We start from the raw sequence: 11,341 nt of genomic DNA, 5'->3' as shown, positions 1-11,341 counted from the left end.
TGTAGTTTTAGGAGCATTCATCATGCATATGTGTTGATATAAAATTTATTAGTTTGTGCATTTTTTCCTTTAAAGTAGGTAGTTTTTACGTTTATGAGTTTTGTGTTGTTCTTCTATATGTCTTGCTTTGGTTTGATGTGGATGATGGAAAAAAAATTGACCCTTACAACAACATTTTAGGTACTAATGAGTTCGAGGAGATTCAAGAGTAGTTAATGAGTATTGACGTGTGGTGAATGCGGGGTAAACATGGGTTTTTGTTTCAAGACGATTTTGTAATAATGGAATTGTCCAATATTTTATTTTAGTTCTTTTGATCTTTTGTCACAAACTTTTAAAATGTACTAGAATTATAGAAAATACCAAAGTGGTTTACATTCCGTTACGAATAATTGTCTTCATATTATTTTAATTTTGAATAAATATTTTCTTAATGATATTGAATAGCGTGATTGTTACTATTTATGTAAAATGAATAAATGTTAACTATTCAAACAACAAAAGATTCATAAACGTTTCTAAGAAATAAATATTTTTTTTGTAACGTTTTGGATTAAAAATCCGGGGCGTTACACTCATCTTTAATCTCTAAATCAAATTCTTGGAGCAACAACCTCCACCGGATCAATCTCAGTTTTGCTTCTGGTTTCTTCAGCAAAATTTCAAAGTTGCATGGTTAGTAAAAAAAACTACATTCGAACCTAGCAAATATGATCTAAACTTATCAAGTTCAAAATCATCAGCTAAAGGTTCCTTATCAGTGGTAGTATAATTAGCTTGTGCAGAATCTAAAGTCCTAGATTCATAATAAATAACATGAGCAGCCTTACCAACCCTTTGTGCAAGGACTACTCCCACTGCATAGTTAGATGCATCACACATAATTTCAAAAGGGAGGGTCCAATTGGGTGGCTGAATTATATGAGTAGAGGTCAGTGTTGCCTTTAAGAAATCAAATGCCTTCTTGCATTTATCATCGAAGGTGAAACTGACATCTTTTTGCAGCAAATTTGACAGCAACATAGCTATCTTTCTAAAATCCTTAATAAATCACCTGTAAAAACCTGCATGGCCAAGAAAAGAACGAATCTCGCGGATGCAAGATTAATAAAACAAATTAGAGATCACATCAATCTTGGCATGATCCACTTCTATCCCTTTTTTAGAGATCACATGTCCCAAAACTATGCCTTGTTCAACCATAAAATGACATTTTTCATTATTCAGCACAAGGTTAGCTTCAATACATCTATGCAAAACTCTATCTAAATTGTTCAAGCATGTATCAAATGTGGAACTATACACAGTAAAATCATCCATGAAAACTTCAATACAATTTTCTATCAAATCATTGAAAATACTAATCATGCAGCGTTGGAAAGTGCTAGCAGCATTGCATAGGCCAAAGGACATCCTCCTATAGGAAAATGTGACGAAAGGGAAAGTGAACGTGGTCTTTTCTTGGTCCTTTGGTGCAATATGGATCTAAAAATAACCAAAAACACCATCAAGAAAACAACAATTTGACTTACCAGCCAATCGTTCAAGCATCTGATCAATGAATGGTAAAGGAAAATGATCATTTCTAGTTGCCTGGTTTAGTCTCTTGTAATAGATGCATACCCTCCAACTGTTCTCTGCACTCGTGTGGGGATAAGTTCATTATTTTCATTTTTAACCACTATGAGTCTAGTTTTCTTAGGGACTATCTGCATCGGAGTAACCCATTGACTATCAAAGATGGGATATATAATATCTGCTTTCAAGAGCTTAGTCACTTATTTTTTTACAACATCCAAAATTATGGATTAAGTCACCTTTGGGGCTGCCTGACTTATTTTACCCCATCCTCTAGTAGTATCTTATGCATACACCGGGATGAACTAATACCAAGAATATCAGCCAAGGTACATCCGATTTCCTTCTTGTGTTTTCTCAAAATCAGCAATAGATTCTCTTCCTTTTCATCTTCAAATTTGGCTGAAATAATTTGCCACTTCCTTCTAAATATGCATATTTCAAATTTTCAGGAAGTGGTTTAAGCTCTATAGTCAGTGGTTGTTCAATGGAAGGTACAACACTAGTGGTTGAAGCTAAGTCTACAAAATTAATTCTGTTAATAGAAATATCAATATCAGCACAATGATCACCCTACAAGGCAACTTCGATCTCATCACACACAAAGCACAATTGAGTATCTGTACATAATTCACAAGTATAAGTATCATCAAAACCAGACAATAAAGGAAAATCAGTAGCAAACATATCGGGGTAAGTGTCATCAACCAAATCAGCAGGCAATTCAATTTGAAAAATAGAATGCTTTTCCATTGGGTGTTTCATAGCATCAAAGATGTTAAATTTTACAATGCTATCACCAAATTCCATGGATAGAGTTTCAGCATGTACATCAGTTTTTGTTCTACCAGTTTTCAAGAATGGTTTGCCTAAGATGATAGGCGCCATGTTGGACCCATTCTCTCTCTCTCTCTCTCCCTCCATGTCTAGAATGTAAAAATCTGCAAGAAATATCAATTCGTTAACTCAAACAAGTACATCCTCCACAAGTTCAACAGGACGATTGTTGCTCTTGTTCACCAATTGAATGGTAACACGTGTATTCTATAAAGGTTTAAGAGCAAGAGAGTTAAAAATAGATGTAGACATAACATTAATAGAAGCTCTTAAATCTAACATAACATTTTTAGATTAACTATTTCCTATGGTATAAGGAATGGAAAAAGTTCTTGGATCTTTGCATTTCTGAGGCATGGAATGAGTGAGGGCTGAAGCATTTCGTCCCATATTTACTCTTTCATTACCTTTTAACCTTCTCTTGTGTGTGCATAAATATTTTAGAAATTTTGCATATCTTGGAATTTGTTTAATTGCTTCAAGGAGGGGAATGTTCACTTCCACCTTCCTAAATATACCAGGATCTCCTTGTCCCTATCTGCCTCATCCATTTTCTTAGTCTTCACTGCCCTTTAAGGAAAAGGAAAAGGTATATTTTGCTCAACATCAACAGCTTCTGGTATCAAAGTATCCTCAACAACCTTGTTATTTTACACTGCAGTTTCAAGCACCTTTGGTATTTCAAGGGCTTTCCAAGACCTCAATGTAATTACACTAACATTGGGATCATTTGGATTTACTATTGATTGTGCAAGCAATTGGTTTGACCCATGAATCTGCAATTGATTAATTGAAGTGGTTAGCTGAACAATCTTTGTTTCCAAATTTTGAATGGTGGAATCTCTTCTTTGTTGAAATTGGATATTCTTGACATTCATCTGCTTAATGAGGTCCTCTAATGAATATGCATTCTTTTATTGTTGAGGAATATTTTGTTGTTATTGCTGCCTAGGTTGTTGTTGTACATATAAATTCCCCCATCTCAGGTTGGGATGGTTTCTCCAACTAGGATTGTACTTGTTAGATGACAGATCTTAGTTGGCTTGAGGATTATATATATTTGCTGCATATGCTTGAGGAGCATCAGCAATTGGATCTTCTTGCAATGTAGGACGTGAATTTGTAGGATGCTTTCGAGAAGTGCAAATACTATATACCACTGCTTGGGTTTTACCTATTGCCAATTTTTTAACTAAAGATATAAGTTCATCAAGTGTGCCTTATAAATTCTTGTGGGAAGAATCTTGAATTTCATTCACACCCCTTGTCAACACTGCTGAAGTGCTTCTAGTTGTAAATTATGGAGAATTAATGGATATGTTTTCAACCAAAGTCTTTGCCTCTTCTAGGGTCTTATCGACAAGTGCTCCCTCACTAGCAGCATCCAAAATGCTTCTATCCATAGGTAGCAAGCCTTCATAAAAATACTAGATGAGCAATTGTTCAGAAATCTTGTGATGAGGACAACTAGACACTAGTTTCTTGAATTTCTCTCAATACTCGTGTAATGATTCCCTGTCAATATTCCTAATGCCACATATTTCTTTTCTGATTGAAGCAGCTCTTGAGGCAGGGAAATTTTTTTCTAGAAACAATTTCTTGAGATCATTCCAACATGTAACAGAACCTAGTTGAAGGTAGTATAACCAGTCCTTGGCAGTATCTTGGAGTGAAAATTGGAAGGCTCTTAGCTTAATGTGGTCTTATGTGAGTCCTTGAGGCTTCATGGTATAACACACAACATGTAATTCCTTCAAGTGCTTGTGGGGATCGTCACATGCAAAACCATTAAACTTCGGAGTCAAGTGTATTAAACCAGATTTAAGTTCAAATGGTACAGTAACTTCAGGATATGTGATATACATTGTGTTATAAGTTACATTAGGTGAAGCAAGTTGTCTTAAGGTCCTATTATTCACATCAGCTATATTTGGTCGCAAGTTGTCACCTTCATTATCTGACTCTGACTCGTTAGCACTATCAGCTCTATTAAGTCTACGACGTAAATGAAATGTCTTATCTATTCCAGGTTCAAGGGAATGCAGATTTACAGAACTAGCCCTAGTCATGCATCATCATAACAATGCAATACAAAATCACAATTCTGAAAATTCCAACAATGCTCTGATCGCTAAAATTGAAGTCAAAAATCGAAAACCCTATCAAATAAAATCCAAAAACATATAAAAATACCATAAAAAATTTCTTAAAATCAAATAAAGGCAACGCTTGAGGCAATCTCCTAATTTTTGGAGAATATGAAAAATTCAAAAAAAAAAAAAATGGTCTAAATGAAGGAATTTGGGGCAATCTGAGACAATCGCCTGACAACTGGATTTTTTTTACTAGCAACGTGCCTACGAGCTAGCAACAAGCCTATTTGACCTGTAAAGCAACAAAACACAAAGAAACAATTGTTAGGAGAGTTGGTAATACTCTAAAATTGGTTAATATTGTTATCAGAGATCTCCGACAATGGCGCAAATTTGATTTGTTGTCGCACACGAATCAAATACAATAGATAAAATATAAATAGAGGTAATAACTAGGGTCATTTTGCAAGGACTTCTGATATAATAATATTAATTAAATTGAAAATTGAAATTAGAAAGGGTTTTTTTAGATTTTATTGTTTTAACATATGAGCAAAACGATTAATCTGCTGATTCGAGTTTCATACCTAACATAGATTCTATCAACGGGTTTAATTTCTAATTTGTAATTTTATTCTTATTTGACTTTAGAATTGATCAAACAAGTGTAGTTAATCATATGTGAAATCGGTTTCTTTGACTGGATTAAGCATCACAATCGTCAAAATATTACAATTAACGATCAAACGTCGCAAAATTATATTTCGATTAAATTTGAAAGCGAAACCAAATTATGTCAAATAAATTTAATCGATCCTATTGAAATTCAATTTAACCAATCAGAATATCAATATAATCAAATAAACATAAATAGAATCATGAAGCGAAATTGACAGTGTAACCTGAATCTCAATGTGTTGATGAAATTTTGAAACTCGTGGATTAATCTTATAAAATTAGTCTTCTATGAAACTAAAATAAAAAGTGTTTAATTCTTTTATCACTCTAAATCTTAAAATTTCCTCTCCTAGAAAAGAAAGAAAACTCCTAATATATAGTACTCGATTTGGGCTTTAGGGTTTAAAAACAAGTGGTCTGCTATTTAAAATTATTACAAAAGTCCAGATTACTAAATCTGCAATTTAGGCCCAGTAAATTTGGCATTAGGCTTTTATTCCAACACAAAAGTTGTAGCTCTGATTTTTAGCTTTCCAACGCCTACTCGTATGCGCCAATCCAATATCCAGAGCTCATCAAGTTATGGCCTACAGAGCGAGAAACGATCAAAATGGCATCAGAACCCATACGCGTCTTAGTAAAACCCATCAAAATCCATAGATATCCTCTCCTATTTCCACTCAGGAATTTCTACATGTAAAAATCCTAAATTCTTTTGGTGCTAAATCTTAACCTTCTGACATACTAGACACAAACACAAAGCTAGCTACATCATTTTTCATTCTTGGCCACCAATACATTTTTCTCAAATCCCGATACATTTTAGTTATTCTTGGGTGTATCGTGAAGTTATTGTTATGAGTTTCATCTAAAATCTTATCCCTAAGACTCCCCTCCTTAGGAAAAATAATCTTATCATAAAACAACACTAAAGCATTTCTAGATAAGGTATAATTCTTCTTATCCACAAGAGATTGCAATACTTTATCTAATAGTTGTTATGTTTTTATTATCCCTCTCAAGTTACTACTAATTTCTAGCCTATTCAGATTCAAGCATAAAGCATTAAAGGACACATCCAAATTCATATCTCTAAACTCCTCTAATAGGCTTGTCTCTTGTACCATCATACAAGCCACATGTAACGATTTTCTACTTAGAGCATCAACTACTACATTAGCTTTCCTAGGGCGATATTTCAACTCAAAATTGTAGTCCTTAAGAAACTTCATCCACCTTCTTTGTCTCATATTTAATTCATTTTGATCAAGCAAATACGTAAGGCTCTTATGATCATTAAAAACCTCAAATTTCGCTCCATACAAGTAATGTCTTCAAATCTTAAGAGTAAAGACTACATCTGCTAATTCAATATCATGGGTTGGATAATTCGCCTCGTGAGACCTAAGTTGTTAGAAGCATAAGCTATCACTTTTCCTTCTTGCATTAAAACACATCCTAAACCATTTTTAAAAATGTCACAATAAACCACAAAATTCATGGATGGATTTGGTATAACTAAAACAGGTGCTGAAACACATCCTCATTTTATGATTTTTGTGAAAATAAATTTATGGATTTATGTTTGCATTTTTTGAATTTAAATTTAGTGATTTATCTTTTCTCAATAGAAATCTAGGGATTTCTTTTTTCTTAAAAGCAATTTCAGTTGAAATTTAGATTTCATTTTTTAGGAAATGTGGTTTCCTTGTTTCTTTCAAATCAATATATAACTTCTTAATTTTGAATTTTATTTTCTTTTGGCAGTTGATTATGTTTGAACTTTGGTTGGGTTTCTAACAAAGTCACACAAGGTATATTTTTTTTTTGGTTGATATGTGTTTGTGCAGCATTTCTAGTGTAGTTTTTGTTGTTGGAAGGTTTCTTTCTGTAACATGTTTCTTTAGTTTACTTTCTATGTGAATTTAGGTGAAAAAAACATGTATAACGATAGTGTAGTGTTTTTGGAATTGGAAAGAGAACATCAATATCATGTTGTGCATTCGACTGTGTTTCTTTAAAATGTTGTTTGCTCTTAATTTTGATTGTGATATTGTAATGTTTTTGGAATTTTAAAATAGATAAGGCATTAATTCTCCATTTTTTCCTTTATTTCAAAATTGATATTTAATGCTTAGACAAATAGAAGCTACCAAAATTTGGTACCTTTGGTCCTTCTTGTTACTAGACAGAAACTACTAAATATTTAAAGTTGAATGAGTTTAAAATTTATTTTGTAGGACTAAGATATATCGGATAAAATTGGCTGGACTCGTATTTTTGGAAATGTGGTTGTTTAATTGAGTCACATAAGGTATGAATTTTTTTGCTTTCATCTTGTATGTAAATACTTGTTTCTAACAATAAATATATATTAGTTTGTGTTTATTATTATGATAATAATGTGATCTTTATGGTTGGTATGAAATTTCTTGTCAAACATTATGTGTACCTAATTTCCTTTGGATTAGGGTACATATGAGTATCCTTAAATCTATATAATTTTGATTTGTTATGTATTATTTATGCAATTATAAGTTATTTGATTATTCGTCTCTCTTTTTTTTTATTGTTTTTATGTAACTAATTAATTTAAAATTAAACTTAAGTACTACTTTATTATTGAAAAATAATTTGTAATAACTCAAACTAAAATAGATGATCATATTTTAATTTGACTATAGAAATATAAAATATTATCATGTATCGATAGAAATTAACAATCATAAGTGCTCAATATTTGAGTTTAAAATATGAAAATTCTTGTTTACAAAAGTAATACTAATGTAAATTATTATTGTATCAAAGTGTTATAATTGTGTAACTATTTTATACTCAATTTCATCATGACACCAAATATTAAATTTTTGATAACTCATCTAATTTTTTTTTTACTTGAATTTGAGATTATGATACAATTCATTTATCGCGTCATTGTTATGAATAACTCTCCCCACAATTCTTTCTTCTTCCTCACTTTACACTGCCCATAGATATTTGCTATTAAGATCCGGTTAACTACAAGAATTTACAAACACCTAAATCTAAGTTTTCCATTTTTGTTTCTTAAACAATACAACATCTGCTCTATTTTTCTATAAAATATCTCTAACTTCTTTCCTTTCAGAGCCCCCTAACTCTAAAAAAAATTTCAAGAAAAAATTAATATATTTAGTCTTAATTTTACATCAAATACAAACTTTATTAGATCATTTTTGTTTATATTTTACTTCGGCGTAATCATTCTCCATATAAGAATACATAAGGAAATGGAAAGAAAAATAAATTAGAGAAAACAAAACCAAACATAACATAACATATAATACAGGCAACTTATGTCCCTGCATGATTGTTGCAATATTCTTAATTTTTTTAATGTCTTCCAAGAATCAAAGAGGACATAACAATCAACAATAAAAGGAACACCACTGCAACAAACGATGACACAACTGCTCCACTTGTTTGGGAACAGAAATCTTCAAATTGATTGCAAATGGCAAGCCAATTTGAGTCTTGGTTGCCGTTGTGTGCTAAGTAAACTATGGCTGCAGCTGAAGCACCACTAGCTGTGGCCAATGTTAGGAACACCTACAATTAATTAACAACCCAAGGAAATTTTTTAATTTAATATTAAATTATGCATATGTTTAATTAAAGACTTATTAAAAGAAGTTTGTTGGTTTTATAAATAACAAAAAAAAAGTTTGACGTATAGTTATAACCAGTAGTAAAATTCCTCAAAAAAAATTAAAACTAGTAGTAAGTTATCCTAGAAAAATTTTGCTTTTGAAAAAATACCTAATAATAAAATTCCCCTGTATCTCATCTCATACTCATAAAGGGTCACACCAAATGAAGAGTTTTGTTATGATTATTATTTGTTATGTAAAATGTTAGGTGATGACCATTTTATAGTATAATTGTCTTTTAATTTAAAAGTTACAAAGTAGTTCATCTGAAGTTAAATATAAATAAACATAGTAATTGAAAAGTTAATTTATGTAATTAAAAATTCATATTAAATATATCAATTTTTTCATTTTTTTTTATTTTATATTTCATTTCAGAGTAAGAACTTTATAAGTTACCACTTAGTTGACATTTCATTGACGTTGTTCAATATAATAAATTAAAAATTTTCTTATTCAAATTGTTTAATCAATGTCTTAAAAAAATTTAGTAAAAAAAGGCACTAAAATCTAAGTTGAAGTTAATAGTACTTATACTATACTATTTTTGACAATTATTATAAGTTGTTTTCAAGATTTTCATATATATGATGTAAAAAATAATTAATATATTTAATGTGTTTTTTTATGTAATAAAACGAAAAATAGTTTTTTAACTTTGGTAGCAATCAAAGGGCAAACAATCCCTTTTCTCTAGTCCCTAATCTTGGACGTGTAGCAATATTAAAAAAAGTCATGTAAGTAATTAAAATAGTTAATGATAAGTAATCATTTAATAATAGGCAATTACGTAGTAAATGATATATTTAGATACTGATATTGAGATTTAATGGTATTGTTGAGGTTATGATTGTTGATATATTTATCAATTAGGTTCATTAATCTGTCTTACTAACCGATTAAATTTTAAATCTAATCGATTAGCTAGTGATTTAATCAATTAAGAAATATAGAAAAGATAAAAAGGAATAATAATTTGTTTATATGTATAAAAGTTGTTAGTGCTAGAATTTATATTCTCGTATAAAAGTTGCAATTAGGGAGCATAATTACTATGTCTAGGATGATGAGGAAAAGCCTTGGTCCAATTGCATGAGGTCGAATGATGGTTACAATGGAGAATGGTAGAGATAGAACCAAGTAGCCACCCACAAATGCCATTGTAATAACAAAAAACCTGCATATTTATATAGTAAACATTAATTTGATTTCTATAAATATATTTATATAAATACTCCATTTGAAATAAAATAAAAATAAAAATAATAATTCAAAATTTAATATATTTAATTTAAAATTTCAATTAAATAAATTAATTTTTTGAATATTTTTTTAATTATATATTTCAGATGGAGTATATATTAGAATCATATAAGTAAAGACATTAATTAAGTTAGAGGGTTTAAATGTGACATACTGAAAAGTTGAAAAGCTATCATAACTTGCTTCGAATTGAAAGAATTGAGTGAAAAAAGGAAGAATTTGATCACTAGTTGCCATGGTGATAGCTGCAGCAAGAGAAGATGCTATGGCACCTAATCTTAAAATGAAATCCATTATAGCTATGCCTTTTTTCCATCCTCCTGGCCTTGCTGGGGATGCAATTAAAGCAGCTTTTTCATTACTTGACTCTCCCACATTAATGATGGTTGACATTTTTTTGGATTAATTTGAAACTTAGATAAGAGAATAGTATGATGATCTAATTAAAATGTATGTCAATGATATCAACTATGCAAATCAACTTCATGGTAGTAGCTTTTATAGAGAAAAATAATAATATTAATGCATGGTCAACTTTATGACTAGGGGAGTGGCTATGAAACCATTTCCACTTTATATATACAATCATATATATATATATATACTCTCACCTTTAATAGCAAAGCAAGTAGAGAGGTACGAGAGAAATGTTTATTAATTATCTTAGTTAAGTCATTTGTTTATTTTTTTATGGAAAAAAGGGTGTTTTTTAATTGTAGTCAACGTTTGCAGGAAATGGAGTTTGTTACATCAAACTTGTGTGAGGTCAAGTAGTGGAGTAATAAAATATATTGATGTTTTTAAACGTTAAAATGGAATGTATATATGGAGCTACGAAACAAAGAAAATTAGTACCTAATCCTAGTTATCGTATATTTAAGAAACTATTGACTCAACACTTTAAACAAATGAGTAAAGATCCATATCTAACTCTTACGAATAGAAAAAATTCAGTGAGATGAGAAATTTAATTTTTTATGCACAACAAATTATGAGACGAAGATTATCACTGATAACATAATACCACATTTATTGTCTCTAGAAACATTTAAGAATATTATCTAAAAGAATGGATAATATTTTTCAAACGTCTTATATTTGAACGTTATATTTGTCTAAAACAACATTAATTCATTTTATTCTATAAATACAATGTTCATAAATGTTGCCTATAACTTAGAAATAGAGGATATTTATTATAAA

The 11,341-nt window shown here is 30.4% G+C and overlaps 1 protein-coding gene across 1 annotated transcript; it reads right to left on the bottom strand.

The window, feature by feature from the left end:
* Window positions 1–8,452: 8,452 nt before the first annotated feature.
* LOC101512299 (casparian strip membrane protein 1-like) lies at window positions 8,453–10,593 on the bottom strand. The gene is made up of 3 exons (XM_004515909.4): window positions 10,293–10,593; window positions 9,929–10,052; window positions 8,453–8,774 (listed from the first exon to the last, which is right to left on the bottom strand). The coding sequence occupies exons 1-3, from the start codon at window positions 10,529–10,531 to the stop codon at window positions 8,559–8,561; spliced, it is 579 nt and encodes a 192-aa protein (XP_004515966.1). The 5' UTR covers window positions 10,532–10,593; the 3' UTR covers window positions 8,453–8,558.
* Between the last annotated feature and the right edge of the window lie 748 nt (window positions 10,594–11,341).

Source organism: Cicer arietinum, chromosome 4 (genome assembly GCF_000331145.2).
Source record: "Cicer arietinum cultivar CDC Frontier isolate Library 1 chromosome 4, Cicar.CDCFrontier_v2.0, whole genome shotgun sequence".
NCBI classification, from domain to species: domain Eukaryota; kingdom Viridiplantae; phylum Streptophyta; class Magnoliopsida; order Fabales; family Fabaceae; genus Cicer; species Cicer arietinum.
The sequence above is the reverse complement of the archived record's forward strand: the minus strand, read 5'-3'. Positions and strand labels throughout refer to the sequence as shown.

Bases quoted from the DNA above. Each gene is read 5' to 3' on its own strand.
- LOC101512299 (XM_004515909.4), bottom strand. From the start codon at position 10,531: ATGTCAACCATCATTAATGTGGGAGAGTCAAGTAATGAAAAAGCTGCT. The intron at 10,053-10,292 runs GTATGTCACATT...ATAAATATGCAG, and splicing joins GATAGCTTTTCAACTTTTCA to GTTTTTTGTTATTACAATGG. The intron at 8,775-9,928 runs GTAATTATGCTC...AATTAATTGTAG, and splicing joins TCCTCATCATCCTAGACATA to GTGTTCCTAACATTGGCCAC.